General features: G+C 33.1%; 3 protein-coding genes and 1 long non-coding RNA gene across 6 annotated transcripts; 3 read left to right on the top strand and 1 right to left on the bottom strand.

The window, feature by feature from the left end:
• Positions 1-159: 159 nt before the first annotated feature.
• Positions 160-5,766, top strand: LOC123882158 (exosome complex component RRP41-like). Its single transcript, XM_045930966.1, has 7 exons — positions 160-356; positions 977-1,055; positions 1,225-1,327; positions 1,423-1,543; positions 4,283-4,371; positions 4,913-5,062; positions 5,479-5,766. Exons 1-7 carry the CDS (start codon positions 224-226, stop codon positions 5,584-5,586), a joined length of 783 nt encoding a protein of 260 aa, XP_045786922.1. The 5' UTR covers positions 160-223; the 3' UTR covers positions 5,587-5,766.
• A 3,580-nt stretch (positions 5,767-9,346) lies between these two features.
• Positions 9,347-13,035, top strand: LOC123923532 (GDP-fucose transporter 1). Of its 3 annotated transcripts, none has more exons than XM_045976221.1 (2): positions 9,407-10,752; positions 12,725-13,035. In XM_045976221.1, the coding sequence occupies exons 1-2, from the start codon at positions 9,714-9,716 to the stop codon at positions 12,814-12,816; spliced, it is 1,131 nt and encodes a 376-aa protein (XP_045832177.1). In that variant the 5' UTR covers positions 9,407-9,713; the 3' UTR covers positions 12,817-13,035. The 3 variants fall into 3 exon arrangements, with proteins under 3 accessions (XP_045832178.1, XP_045832177.1, XP_045832179.1); XM_045976223.1 differs by lacking the exon at positions 12,725-13,035 and adding an exon at positions 12,020-12,266 and having other exon boundaries at positions 9,409-10,752; XM_045976222.1 differs by lacking the exon at positions 12,725-13,035 and having other exon boundaries at positions 9,347-10,938.
• Positions 13,036-18,787: 5,752 nt separating this feature from the next.
• Positions 18,788-23,854, bottom strand: LOC123924619. The gene is made up of 3 exons (XR_006814789.1): positions 23,428-23,854; positions 19,561-19,636; positions 18,788-19,284 (listed from the first exon to the last, which is right to left on the bottom strand). It is a non-coding gene; the product is annotated as an uncharacterized LOC123924619 (long non-coding RNA).
• LOC123924618 (zinc finger Ran-binding domain-containing protein 2) lies at positions 18,951-20,374 on the top strand. The gene is made up of 3 exons (XM_045977565.1): positions 18,951-19,288; positions 19,937-20,007; positions 20,128-20,374. The coding sequence occupies exons 1-3, from the start codon at positions 18,951-18,953 to the stop codon at positions 20,139-20,141; spliced, it is 423 nt and encodes a 140-aa protein (XP_045833521.1). The 3' UTR covers positions 20,142-20,374.
• Positions 23,855-25,251: the final 1,397 nt, after the last annotated feature.

Here is a 25,251-nt window from a genome sequence, read left to right as displayed (position 1 = left end):
ATGAATATTTATCCAAAATTATTGTTGAACTATCGTTTAATGTTACTCAACTTTTTTCATATACCTTACATTATTGGAATTATCATATCTTATTTAATCATTATATATCTTACAGCTAATCAAACCTGTGCACCGCACGGGTCGATGTTCTAGTTCTATTAAAAGTTTAAAACTCTCTCTCTCTCTATTCTCTGAACTGAACAAGTGAAGAACGCCGTTGGGAATGGCAAGCAAAGCTGGAATGACTCCGGCGACATACTCTCCTTCTCCGACTACTGGTAAAAACAAACCACCACTATTCAAGGAAGATTCGACCCGACCCGATGGTCGTGACTTCCACCAGTGTAGACCCGCCTGTAAGCTCCATCAATCTTTCAGTTCAACTGTAACCTTCATATTTTTGCTTTATCTTAAGACAATACTTATTTAATTCAATCATTACTCTTTTTATTCATCGTAGCAGTATTAGTAATTTAGTATGTCATTTTTATGTACAAAAGTCTGTAGTGTTTTTATGACACAGGAATAAACAACAATGTTTCTATTATTATGATGATTATACTGAATTATGAATGTACGGTTCTCATTGCATGAATTTGAATCTTGATGTGTGTATCAATTCATGTATATTTACATTAGGGCTGTTTGGATTGACTTATTTGAGCTTATCTGCTGGTATAAGTTTTATGAGACTCTTCGGAAGAACTTATGTAAACAGCTTATGACAATTTTCATAAGCATTTTTTAGCTTATTTTCATAAGTTATCTAATATAGCTTTAAGAAAACAGCTTATAGCGCATATACAAAACCAATTTAACTTTATTTTATCTTTTGCTATAGAAATAACTTATGTAAGCTTATACATAAGCGTTAATCATGATAAGTGCTTGTGCTATAAGATGTAAATAAGCTGTTTATGCAAACAGGGCATGTGGTGTTGTTGGTTTCACTAGTTTATGATTTTGTGACTTGCAGTTTTGAGGACTGGTGCTGTGAATGCTGCATCAGGATCTGCATATGCTGAGTTTGGAAATACCAAGGTCATTGTATCTGTGTGAGTGCTTTCTTTTATCTCTCCAATGGGTCATTTTGTACTTATCAGCATGATGGTGTGTGTTTTTTCGGCTTTTGATTGTTATGCTCCCTGTCTGGTGTGTGTGTGTTTTTTGGTTTTTGATTGTTATGCCCTCTGTTTGATGTGTGTTTTATTTTTTATGATATAGGTTTGGGCCAAGAGAGAGCAAGAAAGCAATGATGTACAGTGATACGGGGCGTTTGAATTGCAATGTCAGCTATACAACATTTGCAACCCCGGTTCGTGGAGAGGTATAAAAAATGTTGTAATTTTTGCTTTCTTTGACTCCTTTCAGTATCTTGGCATTTTTAAGTAGCATTTAATATCTTGTTTCTCACAAAGTTAGGGTTCAGACCACAAAGAGTACAGTTCGATGCTTCATAAAGCTTTGGAGGGTGCAATAATATTGGAAAGTTTCCCCAAGACCACTGTGGATGTTTTTGCATTGGTGCTGCAATCTAGTGGCAGTAAGCTTACAATTTAATGTTGATTTTCGATTTAATTCATAGTGATATTGTTTTTGATGGGCTAGGTTAGAAATTATAAGGAAAAAAATGTGATGAATATCAATTACCAAAACACAATTAAAATAGGGTGGCGAGGGCTCCAACAAGTCCCTCACCAGCGGACCAGTAAAATGTCCTTTGATAACAGGTTAACTCACTGCTTATTTTTTAAAAAATTGGCGAGAAATTTGGAAGCTTGCTATTGAGTCCAAAACTTTGTGCCTCTTTAAGCATATATATAGTAGTTTTTCTTTGATATGATTTGGGGTTTTGTTGCCGCTGCTGGTCAGGGATCAGTTACTACTTAGATTTGGAGAGGGAACACTAGAACACAAATTGTCCATCTCTGAAGATCCCTCGCCATTTCTAGAGTTCATGGATATTCAACTTCAATCTTCTTATTTTCAAGAGTTTCTGTTAGGTCTCTGATGACTAAATTAGCAAGTGTACTAACTTATCGTTAAGAAATAAAATTTATAAAGTTCGTATCCGTAGGGATTGTTCCAATCTCGACAAAACAATTGTATCGTATTTAGGAATGTAAATGCAGGGGGATTTGCTAAGCAAAGTTGGTTTATAAAACAATTAAAATTAAAAGTGATGATTTCAAACGGTTAAAGAGATGATTAGAATTTTCGATTCACTTCCTCTTCATGATTTGGTAAATGCGGTCCTAGGCTACCTTTTCACTCTTATTGTCACGATAAATTAACTAAGTAGTTCAGACCAGTGTTAATGACTAAGAACCCTTTTCCATAAAAATAATTTCCTAATGTCTTAGGTCAATTCAAATTCATAGAAAGATTTATGCTCGTTAATTCTCCTTATCATAGTGCAATAATCCGATATCTCTAAAACGACTATTGACCAAACAATTATTTCAGATTCGGGTTTCAAAAGTTATGGTTAGTAATCATTCGATTCCTAAATTCAATTCATAAATTCGTCAATTCATAAAAAGCATTACGCGCAGAAATAACTGAATAACAATAATACTAAAAAGGTCCCAAGGATCCTCAACAATTTACATGGTTCAAATCAATTCAAGGAAGATCATCTATTAATTCTAACCAACAGAGACTTAGTTACTCATAACTAAATTAATAAGCAACATGAGTAAAGAAGAAAAGAAATAAACCAGGAGGCTATGTGTTGTACCACTGCCGTCAATCACTTCCGCCCCTTTTCCTCAAGTCTGCGTTTTTTCAATGTATCAGCCTCTCCCTAGGTTAAGAGCTAAGATCCTATTTATATGCTTTTTGAAGAGAAAATCACGTGCCACTAAGAACATGTCAAGCAGCCCTATACCATGTTGACACGTCATTATTCAAGGAAGAACATAAAGTTGATGACGTCATCTTTCACACACGCTGATGTCACAATATGGAAAGTGGCAAATTGCGCCACTATTGAGTATCACTGGTGTCGCGAAAAATACAGGGACTCAGGCATATTTGCCTCATTGAATCTTTTCTAAGTGGTTTTCTCTTTTGCTCTTTTGTCTTCCAACTCTTTGATATATCAATTTCTTCATATAATCATCTCTTTGACCATGAAATTACTATTAAAAACTAACTAAACTACTATAAAATTGTAATTAAAATTAACAAATAACTGACTGTCATCAGTCTCCACCATAATTACTTACTTGGCTCAAAATCTTTTTGTAGGGGTTGACCACAAACCCAAAAAACCTTAATGATATTGTATGCTCTTGGATGTTCAGTATCAATGGCCAATAGCTTACTATTGAGGTAAATGCAGTTATTGGATATAATTCTACCATAAAACTGAACAAAATAACATAGTTGAGTATATGCCAACATCTAGCATAAAACTACACGCCAACAACAAGAGGGTAGAAGACAGAAAATAAATTAGTATGATGTTTAGCTTTTTGCCGTCATTGTCATTTTTCCTTTCAATGTTTGCAAACCTCTTGGTCAGTTGCTCATCGACGTGGTGGGTGTGCAAGCAACGGACGAGACCATTTCAAACTAGGGTTCCATTCCATATTATCTATTCTCCACAAACAAAGATCAAAAGGCCTTATTACAAAATTTCACCTTTTTTTAATGCCACCCTATTAATTTTTTTAGATCCTATTATTGGCACCGAGAGAAATGTGTTTGGGGCAGAATAACAATGTTTAAAGGAACCTACAATAACAGGCCACAGTTTTCAATCTCAACCATCAATATTATTTTACATTAGATCTAATGGAAATCTAACTAGTACACTGGTGGGGGACTTTGGAGCTCTCACCGTAGAAGTCACCGTAGAAATGGTAGTCTATGTTTATTGTTATTATTGTTTACCTTGTTGTCATCTGGTGATTCCTATGATTCAAAAATGTGTGTTCCCTTGCTTTAATGTGAGCAGTAGTTTTGCTTTAATATGTTTTCATTTAGCGTGTGCCAAGTATTTTTTTGAAAGATACATAAGGGATATGTTGGCGTACACGTAAGGTTTATACAGAATTTCGTAGTTTTAGTGAACTTGTCTAAGATGCACCATGCGGCATCATGCCTTTGGATTTTATATTTGTAAGATTTTAAAAACAGCGATGAATGATCCTATTTAATATTATTGGAGCAGTCAGAGTTGTAATTTAATCGAAATCTTTTAGCAAAATCTGTTCTATTTGATTTTCTGGCAAGTTTCTAGAAGTAATATTATTGAACTTGTGATTTGTGACAGGTGATCTTCCAGTTGTCATATCATGTGCTAGTCTTGCATTGGCAGATGCTGGGATACTGATGTATGACCTTGTTGCCTCAGTCTCCGTGGTATGAATTTTACTCACGATTGCAATTCTCTGTAATTTATGCATGTTTTGTAGGGTGCTTGAACTGCCTCCGAAATTTCTGTTTACTATAATATCTCATCTTATACTTCTCTTTTTTCTTCCAATTTCTTACTTTGCACCAGCACCACCTTTAAATTACTTCATATACTTCATATATGCATTTTGTGTCGTGTAGCCTTAAAATATTTGTTAAACTATTTGTTGTTTATTCGGTAGATACCATACTCTGACATAATTGCATGTTTGGCATTTGCCATTTTTATTGGTTGATCTTTATGGATTTGTTAATGCTAGACTCCTCTTCACAAAATCATCATGACAAAATGAGATCACATAAGGAAGGCCATTGAGCTTTTACTTGTTATGACCCTCAATGAATTATTCCTTTGTGGCATGCTTATTTTGCTTCTTCTTCTTCTTCTTTTTTTTTTTTTTTTTTTTTTGACTAAATGCTTATTTTGCTGCTAAGAGTCTAATTTAATTCATTTTTATCATATTAAATGTTTGTTTAATGATTCCAGTCATGTCTCGGTAAAAACCTCGTCATTGATCCTATTTCGGAGGAGGAAAACAGCCAAGATGGGAGCCTAATGATTACATGCATGCCTTCTCGCCATGAAATCACCCAACTCACAGTTACTGGGGAATGCTCCACCTCAAAGATTAAGGAGGTCTGTCTGTTCCCAAGCTTTTTAATATTTTTAATTCTTGGTGATGCCTATTTGAAGTTGTGAATTTACATAATGATACTCTCTCATTTTACTGATTTAGTGGGTCATATGGGGTTTTGTACTCTGTGGATTGCATGGTTGCATTGATATTTGCTATTTTACTATGAAATGTCTTTTCAGTCGCAAGATCAAAATATTTTTCATCTTATTTTTGCTTGAAAGGGATCTAGCAAGGTTTTCAATTACGTTTGCGGTTGCACCATGATCCTTAATAATGCAGAGAACCGTGGCTAACATGAACTCACAAACCTTTTCTTTAAAACCTTGGTATCTATATGTTTGTAATGCCAACATCTTATTAAAGATCAATAAAATAACTTAAGTTGAGTCATTGACATTTAGTTTCCTGCATGCAGGGGATGCAGTTATGCTTGGATGCTTGTGCAAAGCTTGCAAATGTTATGAGGTCATGTTTGAAAGAATCTTCTTCTGATGCACATGGATTGGATAATGAGAGCTCTTAGCAGCACATAGATCACAAGATGTACTTTTAAATTTCATCACTTTTTTTTTTCTCTTCTATCTTAACATTGTGAGATAATTTTATGTTGGGGGAGAGGTAGGGAAAGATGCCTTTTATGTCCTGCAAATTTTGCGCTTATGAGCTAGTTAAAGATGATGTGAGAATTTAGGTTTCTCTAAAATATTTTAGATAACTTGAGATTTAGGTTTTTAAATTAATTTTATTTTTTGGCATTAAATAACCCAAAAAATGAGTGAGGCCTAGTTTGGAGACTTGAATAAGCCAAAAAATTGAACGAAAACGGTGTTGTGAAGACCGGTTTTGATTATTAGTGAGTGGATTTGTTTGAAGGTGTTGATGTTGTTGCATTTTGTGAGGAGATTGAGATAAGGGTGTTGTTCTAGGATGTTGTAGGGAGGATCGGAACCTGGAAGAAAGTGTAGAATGGAAGGTGGATTTGACGGTAACAACATCGTAATTGGATTATGTTTTGCAGCGGTTAGGTAATAACGACTCTGTAAATTTGGCGGGGGAATCCATATAGAATATATTTGATATTTTAATGGGTTAAATAAGTTTTGTTCTTGGATATTTTATTTTATTTTTTACGATGAGCTGAAAATCGAATTCAGGACTTATGGCGTATTATCCAAACTTTTCACCACTAGACCAAACATAGTGACTTTGTTTCTATAAAAAAAATTGTCAAATTTTTTTATATCTCAAATATTCTCTGTTATAATTTTTTGTCATACTTTTTTTTTTGAAGAAGCTAAATTAGTTCACCCAAATTGGCGCCAGAGAGAATCAAACCTCAGACTTCAAGAGGAGCACATTCCTAGGTCCCAAGCCAATACCAATACACCAACCCAAATGGGTTTTTTTTTTGTCATACTTATAATTTGGTTGCATATATATAAGGTGAATTGTTGAAAATAAAGAACAATGGGAGGAAGAAAATAAAGAAATGAAGAAAAAATAAAAACTAATATCATTTTAGTCTCTAGTCACATCATTCATCCAGCTATCACACAAATGTGTTAAATCTGTGAGTCATGTGTCCTTAAAAAATATCACTTCAGTTTTTTTTATAAAGTTAGCAACAATTTTTAACGCAAAGGACTAAAGTGACTAACAAATTACAGAGTTAAAGACTATTTTGTATTTTTTCTTGAGTCAGACACCGTAATAACTTTTTAATGAGGTGGCATCTTATCTTAAATTGGAGTACATATCACAGTTACATCCATATGAAGAAAATGGAATTTTGGAGTCACTACCCACAATGATTAAAAAAAAAAAATTAATTGCTTTATTCGATGCGATGACAAATAGTAATCTAAATTTAATCATTTGTCAAATTCCATAAAACTTCAACCGGTAAATAATAATTATTTTACATTAATTTTTGCATGTTATATTTATTTGAATTGATCAATACTTATATTTGTTTATATTATTCAAACTCTAATAAGATACAAGCGATGGAGCCGGTATTTTTTCCGTCTAGTACAAGTATAATCCTACAAAACGAAGCACCAATATTCCTCTATTTTTTACACATACTATAGACAAAATCGGTGTATAATTGAAAGACTAAAACCATATTTAAGACAACTTTTTTTTTTTTTGCAATGCAGTTAAGACACATAAACTTCAAAATAACTAAACAAACATTAGTTACACCACTACACCAAATAAATTTCAAAAATAAATTACCTATGTTGATGAAACCCTGTCACTAAACTCCCATTAGCAATTGATTTATGTGAAAATGGCACTGAGCTTAAGCATTTTCCATATTGTTGATAACAATCACCTAGAAAAAACAAAAATGAAATTAAATTTGGTTCAGTTCAGAAGATGATGTTGCAGTAATTGAAGTTATTATAAGAGTGGTTTGAAGAATTGAGAAGAGGAGAAATACTTAGTTAGATACAATTACAAATTTTAGGTGTTAGGCACACACATAATAATGAAAAAAATAAAAAGAGAAACGAATCAATTAATGTGACTAAATTATTTTTGTATTAATTTTATTTATTTATGTGAGTGTGTCTAAATATATGTGTCTTAGTAAGGTGCCCAAACAAGACTTCCTTTGAGAAGAGACCTACCTGAATAGACGTACGTACGTTTGGAATTGGAAGGTGAATTATCTTTTTTGCCCTTTCAACAATATCAACAACATATGCCTTCTTTGAGAGAAATTGGACTTTCCTTACATAAATCAAATTTTTATTTGGAAAAGAAAAAACAAAATTGGTAGGGGTTATTATTATGAGAGTATGCTGTAACCAAAAAATGAGAGTATGCTAAATGGTGTTCCCTAAGAACAGTTATTAACTTATATTAAAAAAGAAAATTAAAGACAAAATTAATGTTGAGAAAATAATTTTTTATAATTTTAAGGTGAAATTTCTTTATTATTATTTGCATTGTTTAGCATTTTCAATAGAAAATTAAGAAGGAGAAAAAAGATGAAAAGTTGTCCTGTATTCATTTTTTTTTTTTTGTAAAAAGTCACACATGCCTTTGATTTGAATAGTGTGTGTTGATTAGTTTATCTCCACATTTGAGTAAAATACACTTACATAAAATTGTGCGGATCTCTTTTAATTTTGTCACGCGAATATCACGAAACTGTTATTATATGTGTCTCTTAAAAAGCTCGAGCCCACAACCTAAAGTAAAGAGGAGTCGAAGGGAGTTGTTATTAAATGTGTTTCTTGTCTTATAAAACTATTGTATTAAATGCCGCCATATGGTTTATTGCGAAGACAATTGCAAGCCCAAATTCACAAGCCACAACCACATAAAAGTATATGATTGTTTTCGTGTATTCTCTTTGCACTTGCTCCAGACCTTCTTGCGTGGATCGATGCTACCTCTAAACGAGTCTTCACTATCTACCCGACCCCATCTTTAATCTTAAGTCAAGTTCAGTCAAATTAATGAAGTACTTAACATCCCAACCTCTTTGTTTGAACCAAAACTTCCCATAATTCCAAAAAACAAGAAATAAGTTGTCAGATTTACACATATTATTAGATCTCCATTTAGCAAAGGATAATATAGACATATACATTAAATATGAAATAAATCTAGAAAAGTAACTTTTGCTTATATATTGTCACGGATGGAGTAATTAGTAAAATGACCCCTTAAAGACATTTTTGATTTCACATTGGTGTCTGAAAGAAAAAAAAAGTCCGAATAGGTTCCTTAAATACATATCCGTTAATCAGTTTGGTCCTATTCAAACATTTTTTTTATGGACCAAATTGATTAATGAAGATGTCTTTAAGGGACCTATTCGAACCTTTTTTTTTTCTTCTTTAAGGGACCTATTCAGACTTTTTTTTCTTTAAGGACCGATCTAAAACCAAAAATATATCCTTAATTTTATTATTAAAACAACATAATTAATCATAATAACCAAAGTACTCCCTCCGTCCCATAATATAGGAAAAAAAAAATTTTCACACTTATTAAGAAAAGTAAAATATGATAATTTCAAGGTTGACTTTTTGTGTGTTTGTTGAAATAAATTTCATGGGGAGATGTAAAAACAGTTTTTATTGGTTATTGATTATGGGGAAAAGAAAAGAGAGAGTAAATTAAGTAAAAATTTATCTTGAAAATGATAAAAGTTAGTTTTTTTTGTTTATAATTTGGGACATGAAAAAGTGATTTTTTTTGCTAATAATATGGGACGGAGGGAGTACTAATTAGTCACAATTAATGAACTCCCTACAAAGATAGTCAACGAATCGTTCTGATAACACGAGTTCGATTCATATTGGATCCAAAAATCGATAATAAAATCTTATTCGTAGTAGTAGCTGTCGGAGAAAGATTTAAGACACTTTCTTCTCTTCTAACTCCAAATCTCCAATAATGAATTGAAGACAAAGAAAGGAGAGGAAATTATTGTCCTCTTTCCCTCTTCATTTTCCTGTGCACTACTCTGCTCCCAATTCACATCTTCACTGACACACCACATTTTCAATTTCATTTTCAATTTCCTCCCCAAATCTCTCTCTCCAATCAAACGATACCAGTGTCGGTGATCTACTTTTACATTTTCACCACTCTTCAATTTTCCATTTCACAAACCACAAAACAATGTCATCATCAACATCATCATCATCCTCAATCATCAAGCAACAATATTACACCACAAGCGGTTTAGTAATCGGTTACGCACTCTGTTCAAGCTTATTGGCAATCATCAACAAATACGCAATCACTCAATTCAACTATCCAGGTCTCTTAACTGCATTACAGTATCTCACTTCTGCACTCGGTGTTTACCTTTTAGGTAAATTAGGGTTTCTTCATCACGATCCTTTCACTATTCCAATTGCCAAAAAATTCTTACCTGCAGCATTCGTTTTCTTCCTCGCTATCTTCACCAATACCAATCTCCTTCGTCATGCGAATGTTGATACTTTCATTGTTTTCAGATCTTTAACTCCTCTTCTTGTTGCTCTCGCTGATACCGCTTTTCGTGGTCAACCTTCTCCGTCTAATTTTACTTTTTTGTCCTTGGTTGTTATTCTTGCTGGTGCTGTTGGTTATGTTGCAACTGATTCTGGTTTTACTTTAACCGCTTATTCTTGGGCTTTTGCTTATTTGGTTACGATTACTACTGAGATGGTTTATATTAAGCATATGGTTATGAATCTTGGATTGAATACTTGGGGTTTTGTTCTTTATAATAATGTCTTGTCCTTGATGATTGCACCTGTTTTTTGGTTTCTTACTGGCGAAAATTTTGAGGTTTTTACTGCGATTAGATCCAGTACTGGGAGTTTGTTCGAGCTCAATGCGTTTCTGGCGGTTTCTTTATCCTGTGTGTTTGGTTTGTTGATTAGTTTCTTTGGATTTGCTTGTAGAAAAGCTGTTTCTGCTACGGCTTTTACTGTTACTGGTGTTGTGAATAAGTTTCTCACGGTGGCTATTAATGTGACTATTTGGGATAAGCATGCTAGTCCTGCTGGTTTGGTTTGTTTGCTTTTTACGATTATTGGGGGTGTTCTTTATCAGCAATCCGTGACTGGGAATGTTTTGCAACAGCGCGATGCAGTGGTGGTGACTAAGCAGGCTGATGTTGAAAGTAGTCTTGTTGGTGATACGGACGATGATGAGAGTGACGGAAAGGGTAAACATGCTTCTCTATGATGAGTATTTTGTATTATTATTATTATTTGTTTTTAGTTAGTACTTGACTTGTTATTTAAGCTGTAATGTACTATGAATTTTGTCTTATCTCAACAACACTAGGAAAATTTTATTTAACTCAAGGGTATTATTTTCAGAGTGATATGAAATTTAGTGTCTTGAATCATGAAATGGCAGGTATAAGAAGCTAGTGTTGTGCATGAGTAGGGAACTGACTCTGTGCTTGGGTATAGGCAAGGATAAGTGTTATACTCGTTTTAGCTCAAGCAAGCCACAAAGTGAGTATGAGTATGACCCGATTCTAAGATGTGTGGCAGTATATAATTATATTGTCCAGTCATATTGGAAATCCAATTGACACAACTACTCGGTAGACACGTTTCAAATAGCATCTAGGAAAGACATGTATTGGTTTTGGAGGGTAACATTAACAATAACATAGCATTTCTGAAAGAAAGAAGAGATAGTAAAAATTCAATTAGTGTTTCGATAAGTTGGAACAATTGCATTTCTAAGCTATTTTCACTCATTATATAATTATTATCACAATATTTTAGCTACAGTCTTATCTTGAAACTTCTAGTCACTATTAGCTTGCTTGCTGTTGCTCCTTTTGCTAAAATATTTTTCCTTATCTTAATTACACAGTTTTGATGCATAGCATGCTTTATTCAGAATGTGATACTCCTTTGTTTTGTGTAATGTGACTGCTTTTAGCAATTTCCTTTCACACTATTTTAAGTTTTGCCATTTACTTTGTTGGAAGAATGACCCTGTTTTCATTTCATGATCAGTTTGATTTAGATAAATAAATTATTTCAATTCAAAATATGTTGTTCACATTGTAGTTCGCTTAGCAGAATTACATCAATTTCATATTCAGTTTGTTTTCATTCCATTGAATATTATTGTTGACAATTTTTTTTTAAGTTCAATTACAAACAAGCACTATAATCATATGAGTGATATACCTTTATAAAGTTAACTTCATTAGTGTTGGTGCAGTGCTCAACTATTTTGTTTTGGAGGGTAACAAAATAACATAGCATTTCTAAAGAAAGGAGAGATAGTAAAAAATCAATTGGTGTTTCGAAAAGTTGGAACAATTTCATTTCTAAGCTATTCTCACTCATTATATAGTTATCACAATAGTTTGGCTACAATTCTTATCTTGAAACTTCTAGTCAATATTAGGGTTCTTGCTGTTGCTCCTTTTGCTAAAATGTTTTTCCTTATCTTCGTTACAGTTTGATGCACAGCATGCTTTGCTTACAGCATATCCAGAATGTGATGCTCATTTGTTTGCGTAATGTGGCTAGGTTTAGCAATTTCCTTTCACTTTATTATAAATTGTGGCATTCCTTTTAGTACTTTGTTGGAAGAATGACCTTGTTTTCATTTCATGATCAATTTGATTTAGACAAATAAATTAGTTCAATTAGAAACATGTTCCAATTCAATTTAATATTCAGTTTGTTTTCATTCTGTTGAATATTTTTGTTGGCAAAATGTTGTTTATTTAAGTTCAATCACAAGCACTGTAATCATATGAATGACATACCTTTATAAAGTTATCTTCATTATTGCGTTGGTTCAATTCTCAACTAGTTTGTTTTCTTTTTCCTTCTCAGTTAGAATCAATCAATGAGATTATTCAATGTTTTGAATATTGTCATCTGGACTATATGAATTTTGTGCTAAGATCTGACTGTCTGCCTGCAAATTTTTACACCTAGTAGAAATTTTGTCATATCTTAAATTTGCTTTGGAGTTGTTTTATGTTTCGAGTATGTTGCCCAAAGTCATTTTATGGTATACTTTACAGCCCTGCTGCATTGTTTGGTTTTTAACTTTCCGAAGTGACCTTGCCTGTGTTGCTTTTGTGCTTCTCATCCCATTTGTAGTCTTCAAAAGCTGACTATGAATTTCGACTACGAATTTTGTGTTACTAGATTGTCCTGATGTAGCACAGATAGCTGCAGCTGTACATGAGAGAAAAATTTGGAGAAGATCCAAATCCCTGTTAATTTATTGCTCATGTTGATGTGTTTTCCAATGTCCAATGGAAATTCTTTTGTTGCAATCTGCTGTCAAGAAAGCTCTCAATATAGTCTTGATTTTTGGTAGAACCATAGAGCATAATAATGTCTTAATTGACCGTTCATCTGCTGTTGTTACCTTGTAGATTTAAAAAACATGATATATACTTATGTAACATGTGTTGTTCTTTCAATTTTTATTAAAAAAATATCAAAAATATATATAGGCTAAATTGCACTTTTGGCCCCTAAATTTCACAAAGTTGTAATTTTGGTCCCCTAATTTTCAAAATAGCACTTTTGGCCCCATATCTTTACTCCATTTTGCAAAAGATCAATTTTGATCAAGTCAACGCCAATGTGGCAAGTCACTTAAGTGACTCAGCTGTCACGTCACCTTCTTTTGCTATCTAATAATTAAAATATAAAAAAATTAAATAAAAAGGAATGGAAGGTAATCACGTGTAGGAGCATATGGATCCTTATCAATGCTTCAGGCTGGTTTTGTTTCTCTAATTCAGTATTGTCTCTTCAATTTTAGGCATAGGGATTTGTCTTTCACACCGGTGAATTTCGCTATGTTGATACCAATGACATTTATACTTACAAGCAACCTCCTTCTTCTGCTGTATATAAATGTTCCAACCTTACCAAATTGTAATTAACTTTTTACTTCATTCAAATTTATTTATTTTTTAACAGCTTTCATTCAAATTATGATAACAGAGAGAAATGAATATATATATCCTGATGAATATACTGCTCAAGTTGTTTACATCTGTGTCTGATGATAATATCTTTGTTGTAATACGTCACTGAAGCTGATTAAAATTACTAAAAATAATGAGAGTTCATTAATATGAGTGAAATCTTTAAAAGTATGTTTAGATGCATCAAAATGCATGAAATAGAGGGGACTGGAATGATATTAAGGATGAGGAGCTAGCCCAAAACTACAGATCAGTTTTGAATATGTTGAGGAAAATTAAATATAGTAGTAGCAAGAGGTATCAATCAACAAATAGCATGATATTTGTACATCAGTAGTAGCGCGGGTTTCAGTTAAAAAAAATGAAGAGGTGTGGTGTTAGCTAGTTTCATTCCATTCTTTTATATTTAATTTATTTATTTTTATTTTTAATAATTAGGTGGCAAAAAAGTTGACGTGACAGCTAAGTCACTTAAGTGACTTGCCACATCAGCATTGACTTGGTCAAAATTGAGCAGTTGTGACAATATCGACCAATCTCTCTCTCACACACACACACATTGACACGCATGCACACACACATACAAACACTGTATAATTCTATAAAAATGAAACATCTTTTTCATTTTTTAATCACTCGCTCATATAATATTTCATTCAAAATATTTTTTTGGAAATGAAGCAAAGATTCATACTTTAACTTGCGAGATTCATACTTTAACTTGCGAATTGTGTTTCATTCAAAATTGTTTCTTGGGAGGTGAGAGAAAAATGACAATTTTTATTTTTATAAGGTTCAAATCGTAGATAAATTTGCTTCAAAAAAAAAATCTTAGGTAGCAAACTATTTTTTCCTCCATTTTTTCTATTTATACAGTCACATCCTACGTTCTGAGTAATGTACCCCCAAAAATTTAACATTCATAGGCGTCTCTGTAGCGTATCAGAGACGTGTGATGGCATATCGTTGCGTGTCTCCGTTGTATCAGGAATTATTTTTTTTTATTTTTAAATAAAAAAATTTTGGATACTCATTTAATACATATCAGAGCGTATCAATAAGGATGGGATACAAGCTTAGAAGTCATTTTAGATTTTTAGTGTATCGGTGATTCTCCAAGTACTATTATTGAACAGCCTTCCAATTTTTTTGATAAAAAGTTTCACACATTGAGAATAAAAAGTGACAATAAGAACTGTCATAACAAGGTTTTATTTCATTTTATGTCAATTCAATTAACTATATGTGGAATATTCATATTGTCTGGTGAAAATTTAGTGATTAGGATTACGATTCCCTCCTTATCACATCTATGCAAGTTCGAGCCATCCAAGTCATGGGCAGAAGAACCTTGTTAACAGCCAGTTTTATGTTTATAATAATTATATTAATATATAGTAAATAAAGGCTAAATTGTAGGTTTATCCCTTACGTTTAAGTTTCAAATTAATTTCATATACGATTAAAAAGTTTCGAATTAGTTTCTTACGTTATCAACATTACAATAAATTAGTCATTTTTAGTCAAATTTTCTGTTTAAATTGTCCATGTTAACTGGTCGTATACATAAATAATTTAAGTGGGTGTCACATGAAAATTTCAGACAAAATTAACTCAAAATTTGACGGAAAGTATGAACTTATGCTGACATCAGTAGCGTAAAAGATCAACTTAAATTTTTTTAAACATAAAAAACCAACTTAAAATTTAAAATAAAACGTAGGGATAAAAAATGCAATTAAGTCTTAAATACAGTCTGATGAAAAGGAAAATATATACTATAAAAAATAGCAATATGGTGAATAAGGACATACATTAGTGAGGCATGGTGCATACAACACAATACAATACAAGACAAGAGAAAGCAAGTTAAAAGCATGAACATGGGAAGCAATAAGCAGTCAGTTGAGAATAAAATCAAAACCAAGTAATTAAGCTGAGAAAGAAAGTCAAGAGTAGTAAGTAAGTAATATGGCAAGCAACAAACCATGATGAGTAGGAAAAAAAAACACTATGCAGTAAGACAAAATTAATTGAAATTGAACATTGTTTTTCATGGATATTTATTTTTGCCTATAATATAAGACCATGAGTAGATCAAACTTCAAAAGTAAAGAGGATAGGGGTAATCACACACACTGAAATTTAATTGGATAATAAGAGAAAATAAAGGGGGTGTCTCTAAAGTCTAGAAACTTGGTGATTCTCTTCTTCACTGGTAAGCTTTGCTACATTACATTACATTGCATACTTGAATATGTGAGTGTCACAATAATTGATGGTATATTATTATGCTGTCAATTTTTTATATTTTCTCTTTGCTTTACTGAGTTTTCATTACACTTCTTCCATATGACGTCTTGCCAACTATTATTTGGTTTTACACAAAGTGATTCATATAGGTTATTAAGTACTAATTGTTGTATTCAACATTTCTTTTTGCAAGTATAGTTGTCAACATTATTTATGTTTAATTAATAGAGTCTGGAACATAATATAATGAGGTGGGAATACTTGTTCTATTCTGTTCTATTTTAAAAAATTGAAGAGTAAGATAAAGTGGACTTTTTTTTGTAACAAAAAGAACCTTTTTTCCCTTTGGGATATTTGGATATTGTCTCAGGTGCATATTTTATAGGAGGCATCCAGTGACAATCTAAACCCTTCATTGTTTTTTGTCATAATTGAATTGTTTGGAGAATTTTTTTTTAATGGCTTGGATTCAATGGAGAGTAATGTGAATTGCGAGGATCTGCTCCATTTCCCTTCTAATCTTGGTAATTAAGAAATTTAACTATTAGTTCTAAGATATCTCCACATCTTAGGTCTTTTAACCTAATATGAGACTAATCATATATCTTATCTGAATTATGACAACTATAATAATCAAACTCAAGTTATTTAATAGAAGAAGAGTCATATTGTCAACTCTAATTATCTCAACACCGTATTGGTAGAGGAGGAATCCACTTTATTCTACCCTACTTTACACAATCTTTTCTATGGGAGTAGTCTATCAACTATACTGTCTAAACAATATACTTGCTTTTTTCAAAAAAATAAATAAATAAACAATATAATCTGCTATGATTTAATTTCTTTTCATTTCATCCAGTTTCTAGCAATCCTAATATACTCTAATATTGTTGTGTTGATCATATAAATGTTCCCATGCACAATACTAATTGATAAAGGTCTGAAGAACTAATTGATCATAGGTACGAAATTTTCACCCCAATCTAGCGGTGAATTTTTTTCATATACAAAATTTAGAGATCGAATACCTATTAGTATTAGTTTAGCAGATACAAAGGATTTGTTAAAGCTTCATTGACTAAAAAAAAAGCTTTAAAATTTGTTTATCAATACTTTTTGAAACCATTTCATGAGATATTTATGAAGAATAATAAAAGATGGAAAACAGACCACAAAGATAACGTTTGTGTTGTGTCGCAAGATCCGTTTCTACCACTTGCATGCATATAAATTCTCCTATAGTTATGAAAACCATAGCACTTTGATTCCACTGTATCACTTTTTTGGAACCTACGTTACTCGGTTTCAACCAGCATCGGTCCGCCGCATACCTTTTCTTTATCATGAAAAAATTCTCTGGTTTTTGACAACTGTCATACAAAATTCTTAGCACATGCCTTTTGCAATAAAAATTCACAATGACTTACGAACATTCATTAGCATTTTTCATAAAAAAACTAACACTCTTCGAATTAAGTGTGTCCCGATGTCAGACATGCGTCGATGTCTAACATGACACCAACACATATGATTTCATTGAATTATTTTAAAAAAATTATTATCAATGTTGACATATCAATATATGTGCCGCTTAGCTATAAGCTAACCTGAAGCTTTCTTATCATGCGGCTCTTGGATCGAAAAGAGGCTGCTGGCCGATGGACTTCCTTTCATAGGCATTTTCCAAAAGAAAAATTGTGCTGGCAATCTTTGTTTTTTGGAGTGGGATGAGTAGCTCACCTGGTTGAACTAGTTGAGCTAAGGGTTAAATGAGTTGGAGGTCCAAGGTTCAAGTCATGATAATACGTAAAAAAATTAACCTAACAATTAACATACTAACAATTTGCCATTAGAAAAAAAATAAATTCTTTTTCTGTTTATAGACTAAACTACTCTGCATCACCTGTGGCAGAATATTAGATATACTCTTTGGTAGAGAAGAAAAAAAAAGTAATGATATTGGATATGAATCTTCGAATGGCATTTCAATTATTGTCATAAAGCAATTGAAACAAAGTTAAAAAAGAAAACTTTGGTAATGGATGTGCATGAAGTTGGAATCAATACTCCATAACTATTTTAATCACAATACTTCCTGTTTAATGTGAAGACACAATGAATCAAGTACTGCATAAGCCTATTACAAGTGATGGTTTATTTGAGTTTGTGTTGTTAGACCATAGGTGATGTGAGGTGGGGTTGAAGGGTTGATTCTATATTTCTATTGGACATTTGCAGTCTACCACATAACAACTACCCCCCATATAGCCTTGTTTCCCTTGGATATGTTCCTCTCAATAATGCAGCATAGGAATCACTTAAAGATGAAAAAATGACTAGATAGAACAAAACGTGTAAATATGCACTATTTACTCAACTTTCCCACCATTTGTAATAATAACAAGAGAAACAATAGTAAATTTTTATCCACATCTTTGAAGCAATTTGTACAATCATAAGTGAAAACCATTCACAGATTACCAGGGAAAGGAAAGAGACATTAATGTCCCCCGAAATAGGTCTTTCCACTAGTATATATAGCCTCACAACACAAGTATCAAACTCATCATCTGATTTACAAGCCATTCTTAAACTAGTATAGCAATATCAAACCATTCTTGTGTGATTCTATAATTCTTCTTCGAAGGTAAATTTCTTGTTTCTATGTTTGTCATTCGCATCTTAAATATTTTCTTCTGTATATGCAGTGCCTCATGGTTCATTCATCTAGAAACTAGGATACTCAAAACTCCTATAACTGTAGAAAAGTTTATAACATTGCTATATTTTCTGGACAGAGTAGTCTGTCACATAAAACAATATTTCCTTATGTAAATAACTTAATGAATCACTTTGCATGCCTTTTAATATAAGTTAGCATAATAACTCATAACTTATAAAAGAAGAATTTTTGAGCTAATTTTAAGTCGCAGGTCCATGTTTCAAACTCTGAAAACTATCATAACCACCAACATACTAATATTTAACAATAAGCTACGGTCATAACTCATAACTTATAACAGAAGATTTTATTATTTTCCATTATCATGTCAATTCTAGGCTACATTCACAGGGAGTTAAGTGAAAATCTTATCTATAGCTGCATTGAGAATTGATTAAACTGAAATTTCTTAAAATTTATCACTTGACACTTTACATGTATATATAGGAAAATGAGCTGGTCTGGAGGAGATTGGATGTGCTGTGCTTGCGAACACATAAATTTCAAGAAGAGGGAAGCATGCCAAAATTGCGGTTACCCTAAGTATGGAGGCCCTGACCCATCAACCTATAGATATAGCAGGACTGAGACATTGGCAGGGGACTGGTTTTGCACCGCTATGAACTGTGGAGCTCACAACTATGCAAGCCGATCAAACTGCTATAGATGTGGTGCATTTAAACATGATTATTCTTCTGGATATGGGGGTAACATGGCGAATTCTGGAGGATATGGATCTGATTGCAGTTCTCCCCCAGGATGGAAAAGTGGAGACTGGATTTGCCCTAGGTTAGTTCACATTATCTTCATTTAGTTTGAGTACTGAAATAGCATCTATTCATTGAAAAACCAATAATTGAAAATTTTAACAACTTCATTGCTAGTTATTCATGTGCATGGACTTCATTACAATCTAAAAGTGTTTTTCCTCAACTGCATTTGTTCAATAAAGAGCTTGCATGTTCAATTGCAACTTGAAAGACCAACTATATATTGCCTAGATATCCATTATCATAAAAGTAAAACAATGTAATTTAGTAACAAGTAATTGATATACTCACAAAAGCTGCATTTTCATGCATTGAAGGGGCAATCTCCTTTTCTTCCTCCCCGAGAAAGATGTAATTATAACCGGCCCTTGCACAGTAACATATAGTATTGATAAGAACAAAGGGTGCAGTATTTTTATAGGACAAAGCAACAAAATGGTTAAAATATAGGATAAAGACCATCTTGATAATTACAAGACAGACAATGGTAGTTTTTTCCATAAAAGCTAATAATAAATAATAATGATAATACAGACGGTGGTCAATATAAACAAGTAATGTTGATTTTATTACACACAAGAAGAAAAAATATGATAAAAGGACTTGTATCCAAATCTTCCTAATTTGAGTATCTTTGTTTAATTTACTTTTTTTTATAATGTAACAGAATTGGCTGCGGAATGCATAATTATGCTAGCAGGACAGAGTGCTACAAATGCAAAATGCCAAGGGATTATGGTGAGAAAAATTTAGTCTTTGGACGTTTCATCTGTCTTTTTTCAAAAATTGTCAAGGTGTTCTTTTGAAGATATTATATATCATCTGTTCTAATACATTTATTACTGTTGCTTGTTTCAGGTGGTGCGGACTAAAAGTAAGAGAATTTCAGAAGAGTTGCAATATCACTTCTTTCCCTCAGCATCCTTCTCTAAACTACATCCTATTTAGTTTTCCCTATGTAAAGCTCTAGATAAATCATGGATCTATGGCCTCTGTTAGAGTCATAGTAATGATTTGTCATTAGGAAGGATATCCAGCAGTTATTGTTTCTTGCTAAATGTACTGGCTAACAAGAAGCTTCTGAAATCCACGTATATTTTTCGTATTTATTACTGAGATAATTAAGCTTTTGAATTATGTTAACACTTGCCAAAATTTCCATTGTCAGTTTTCCCCCAACGCAAATGTAACTGCACATAAATACTTGCCTTTGTGTTTGTCACACGGATACACACACAACGGCGGCAGGAAGAAAGCGGTTGTGTGCCGGTGGGGAACATATATTTTATCGAGTTGTTTCTCAGGAGTGGTCTAAAAAATTGTTTTGCATACTTCATAGAATAGGCAGAGAATTCAGACACGTGTCACGGGCCACCATGGATTTGACCTACTCTAATTACTATGGAAATAAAAAAAGTTCACATTCAGAGGACCTAATTATGCAGCTTACTTCAAGAATTTTTTTTTGGTGAACTAAGAGCATAATGACATCAGAAGACCCAGAAGAATTCCCAACTAGGTTGGCACCTCCCGTGGACCCTCATCCTATGCCAAGTGGGCAGAACCAAACCCATCAAAAGAAAACACACAAAAACAATATAATCTCTGAGCACAAAAGATTATTATATATGTTAGAACCTAATGCACTATATAACAGCAGAGATGCTGCTATAGATACATTCCTAATAAACCCAATATAATTGTTTTCGCTAATTAACTAGTTGTGGCGCATGATTATCGTCTTAATTCTATATTTCAAATCATGCAAAAGAGTTTCATTATATTTATTCATTGACTTAATATCAACTTTGGAATGTTGATGTCAAGTCAAAAAGCATATATATGTTCTCTCTGAAGGAGCACTATTAAGCTATTACCACTTATCTTTCAAAATATTCTGGAGTTTCTTTAAGCAACCTTTTTATTTATATGCTTTGTGGATGTTAACAGAGGACCCCATTTTTAGTAAAATAGTTCATTCAGCATATTGCAGAGAGGATCCAAAGAGGTGGACCAACTATCACATGCATAGCTTTTCCTTTCTGGGTAACCTCAATCATCATCTAGGAAAAATATTAACTAGATTAAGGAAATACGTGATACTATTTAACTATATCCCAATATTTATATACAATATGTCATCATTTCTAGATATATAGGCCTTTATAGTATACACTAAAAATCTTAGTATCTTATCACTCTATTTCTTTTGAGTAATTAAGTGTATAGATGCTTATTAGCTGATGAAAGGCAACGAAAGGAAAATATAGGTTTAAATATGATGTAAGTCCCTGCAAATGGATTTGGATCCTCTAAAGTGCGTAAAGTGTAAAGTGAGGAAATCAAGGATTATGATAGTAACAAGCCCACAATTTGTTATGGTGTACCTATAATATCTACCTTTGATTTATTCATTAATGGTTTTTTTTTTAACTGCAAACAAATTTTATTAAGCAAACACATAGTACAAAGAGTACTATGGTGCTAAAAGAACAAGATACATATACAAAATGATGAAAACCAGGGTACACAAAAAACAGCCCTAAACAGAACAAACGAGCTAACAGCCAGTCTAAGAAAGGGGACAACAAACAGCCTGCCATAAAAACAAATAAAATGACTCTTACACAAAGGCATCCAACACTCACAGCCACGCAAGGAGCACCAAAACAACAGCAGCACCCAAAAACCAGTAGCAGCACAGCAGGACATCATCATCTAAGCATGCAGTCACCCGGATTCCAGACCCACTCATATAATAAACAGGACCCAGTGGCTGCATTATTAAGAAACCATTGCCATGACAGCCTTTGAATTAAGTCCACTGCATCTTCCACCACCCCGGCAACATTATTAAAAGTCTTGTCGTTTCGAGCCCTCCAAATGGTCCGGATAAAGGCTAACCAAACTATAGCGAAGCCTTTTTTCATTCTCTTATTCCTCCCGCTTCCAATTAGTGACCCATATGACATCATTACATTCGCCGGAAGCTCCACGACCACATCTAACCATCGGCAAAGACCATACCAGATTTGGGCAGCAAAATCACAGTGCAAAAAAAAGGTGACGCGAAGTTTCCACTTCCCTCCCGCACATACCACACTCCGCGTCCTCAATACGAAGAACTCACCTACGACAAAGATTATATTTTGTTGGGATTCTATCCAAAAATAATTGCCACGCAAGTGCACTAACTTTGGAAGGGGACACACTTTTCCAAATCGTTCTAAAAGAAAAAGCCTCCAAAGGGGTTATTAAATCTCTAGGCATCATAAAATGATCAAGCCAATGGTACAAGGACTTGACCGTAAAGCCCTCCGCCTCATTCAAACTTCAAAACCACCTATCGTCCACATTTGTAATAATAGAATTATTTAAAACCTCTCCCATCTCCCGGACTAAATCATTCTCCCACACAAAGAAATGGGACTAAACCACCTATTCATTAACGGTTGATACTTGATATTACTTACTTTACACTATAAAGTAAATCACTCACTTTACAGGAACCAGATCCCCTGCAAATATAGCGCTAAATTTGTTTGTTTGAGTTCAGTCCCTTCAAATTAAAAAATTATTACTTTTGATCTCTGACATCATATGTGGCTAAATAGTAAATATAATGCCAACAATATTTGATTGATTGGGATGGGAGAACCTGTCCCACTGGTTCCCCGACGGAGATTAGTCATCGCTAACGGTAGTATAAACTTCGTATCAATATCATAGTAACCAAAAAAAAAACTTACAGGGACTAAAACCAAAAAGTGAGGGACTAACATCATATTTAAACTGAAAATACATTAACAAAATACAATAAATTTCAAGAGGTGTCCTAATATACACTTAAGGTGTTAGCTCAAGGTAAAAGTTTAGTCTTATAAGCTCAATATATAGAGTTCATATTCTCTAGGGGAACCTCATAGAATATTAACTAGTGTAACTAACTCTGATTAATAAAAAGTTTCCTCTGCCCCAAATTTTTACTAGATTTCTAAAAAAGGCATACTAAAATCAGCAAATTTACATTCGTTTGACTAATTTCTATACTCTATTATTTTTCCACTAAATTTTATACTTAACAAATAAAATATAGCATTAGAATTAGAAAGTGCGGTAGTATTAAGCTCCGGCGAAAGAAGAGTGAAATAGTGTTACCTTGCATTTGCAAAAGAGTGATTCCACAACACGAATCGATGATCCATTGGTGACTATAATACATCAATGCTTCTATTTCTCGCGGCCGCTACAGGAGAGGAGAGGGGAAGTAAACCTATGGAGTGAAGACTTTCTCACTGTTTCTGGTTTCCGGCGACCAACTCCGGCTGCGTTTACTGGTCAGTTGCGACTCCACTTGCATTGATGAAGGAGCTGCTTACATGATGATGGTCCCTATCAGTATCTCTTTTTCTTTTTCTTTTTCATGGCTGTTACGGGTCCCACATTGATTCTCTCCGATTTTGCTTAATCCAATAGTTGATATACAAAGGATGAGTGAGAATCAACTATTACACTAAGCAAAAGGAGCGAAAACACGAGGAAAAATTGGAGAAGAATCAAATAGAACTTTCAATTTTCCCTATCGAAAAATATCTTCTTATAAAATTTGTCCCACTACCTTTCATAGATGAGAGACATGGGTGCGTTTATTTCGTAAAACAGCGAGAACTCGACAGAACAGTACAAAATAGAACAAGATAATACGGGACATATATAGGGCGCTAATATTTTTATATTCGAAAATAAAAGAGGTATTTTTTTTTTATAGTTGTACTGTGGACAAAAAACTGTCCAATGGTTCAGAGAGAGACAAAAAATCTTGTTTTTGTCCCGTCCCTTGCTAGTTTCGATTAATTAAGGAGGGGGTAAACAACTATCTTTGTGTTTTACCTCAAAGATAATGTAAAATAGAGTAAATATATTTTTCCATTTTCATCCCATTTATTTCTATTAAAGAATTAAATTATTTAATGCGCGAGAAGTACAATAAATTTCTTCTGTCCTCCTACAACAAACCGTGAAGAAAACGGACAAAAAACATCTTCATTTTGAAAACTACAAATTTACTCGGTAAATATTTGAAACCAACGTTATAAACATGTCATTCTTAAGAAACTATACAAACGCGCGCAATGAAAACTCTTCTGCCACAAAAACAAACATACTATTAGCGCGCATTTGCGTGACAACAATATCGCGCTAAAACAAAAACTACACATTATAACTTCTAAAAATAACAATGCGAGAGTTCTACATTATTGATGACACCTACTCACCATTGAACCAAACACAAGCTTTGGTGCTTAACCCATTCGAAAAACATTAATAAAAAAAATAAAAAAAACCTCTTCCTAACTCACTCATATCCTTTATCTTAACCTCACTTATTAACGCCCGCACCCCCCAGCAGTTTTTTTGGGTTTGATGATTAGTTTATTAGTGACAGTGATTAGTCATTAGTCAATCAGCGACTAGGGTTTTGTTGACCTAGTTAGCCCAAACAAAAAAAACCTTAAACCTTGCCACTGTCCCACTATAAATACTCACTATTGTCACTTTTCATCCACGGCGTTTTTCATCAACCCCTGAAGAAAAAAAAACCAAACTTTCATCATTCCATCGTGTTTTTCTCTTGAAATTCTCATCTGGGTCTTCCAGATTTCTTGTTCCGGTCTTTCTCTGCCCTCAAGAACACAGTTTTCTTGTTCTGTACTTTTCAGTGTTCAGCATTGATCATTTGATTACTTGATCAACATTGTATCCAATTGCATGTGAGTATTTTTAACTTGTTACGTTTTTTTTATTCAGTTCTAAATCTTTTCTGGATGTTTATCTGTTTAATCAACAATAATCAAATCATAAAGACTCTAAATTTGACTGAATTTGATCAAAAATTTTTGCCTTTGACAACAGTCAAAAGATTCAACATTTCACTGAATTTGATAAAAAAAAATTTGCCTTTGACAACAGTCAAAAAGACTC

The sequence above is a fragment of the Trifolium pratense genome, linkage group LG4 (assembly GCF_020283565.1).
Source record: "Trifolium pratense cultivar HEN17-A07 linkage group LG4, ARS_RC_1.1, whole genome shotgun sequence".
In the NCBI taxonomy this organism is placed as follows: domain Eukaryota; kingdom Viridiplantae; phylum Streptophyta; class Magnoliopsida; order Fabales; family Fabaceae; genus Trifolium; species Trifolium pratense.
This window is presented reverse-complemented; position numbering and strand designations above follow the sequence as displayed.

Coding starts and splice junctions, on each gene's coding strand:
- LOC123882158 (XM_045930966.1), top strand. CDS start 224: ATGGCAAGCAAAGCTGGAATGACTCCGGCGACATACTCTCCTTCTCCG. Junction 1,544..4,282: donor GGTGCTGCAATCTAGTGGCA/GTAAGCTTACAA, acceptor GATTTGTGACAG/GTGATCTTCCAGTTGTCATA. Junction 5,063..5,478: donor CCACCTCAAAGATTAAGGAG/GTCTGTCTGTTC, acceptor TCCTGCATGCAG/GGGATGCAGTTATGCTTGGA.
- LOC123924618 (XM_045977565.1), top strand. CDS start 18,951: ATGAGCTGGTCTGGAGGAGATTGGATGTGCTGTGCTTGCGAACACATA. Junction 19,289..19,936: donor GGAGACTGGATTTGCCCTAG/GTTAGTTCACAT, acceptor ATAATGTAACAG/AATTGGCTGCGGAATGCATA.
- LOC123923532 (XM_045976221.1), top strand. CDS start 9,714: ATGTCATCATCAACATCATCATCATCCTCAATCATCAAGCAACAATAT. Junction 10,753..12,724: donor TGATGAGAGTGACGGAAAGG/GTAAACATGCTT, acceptor TTGTGTTACTAG/ATTGTCCTGATGTAGCACAG.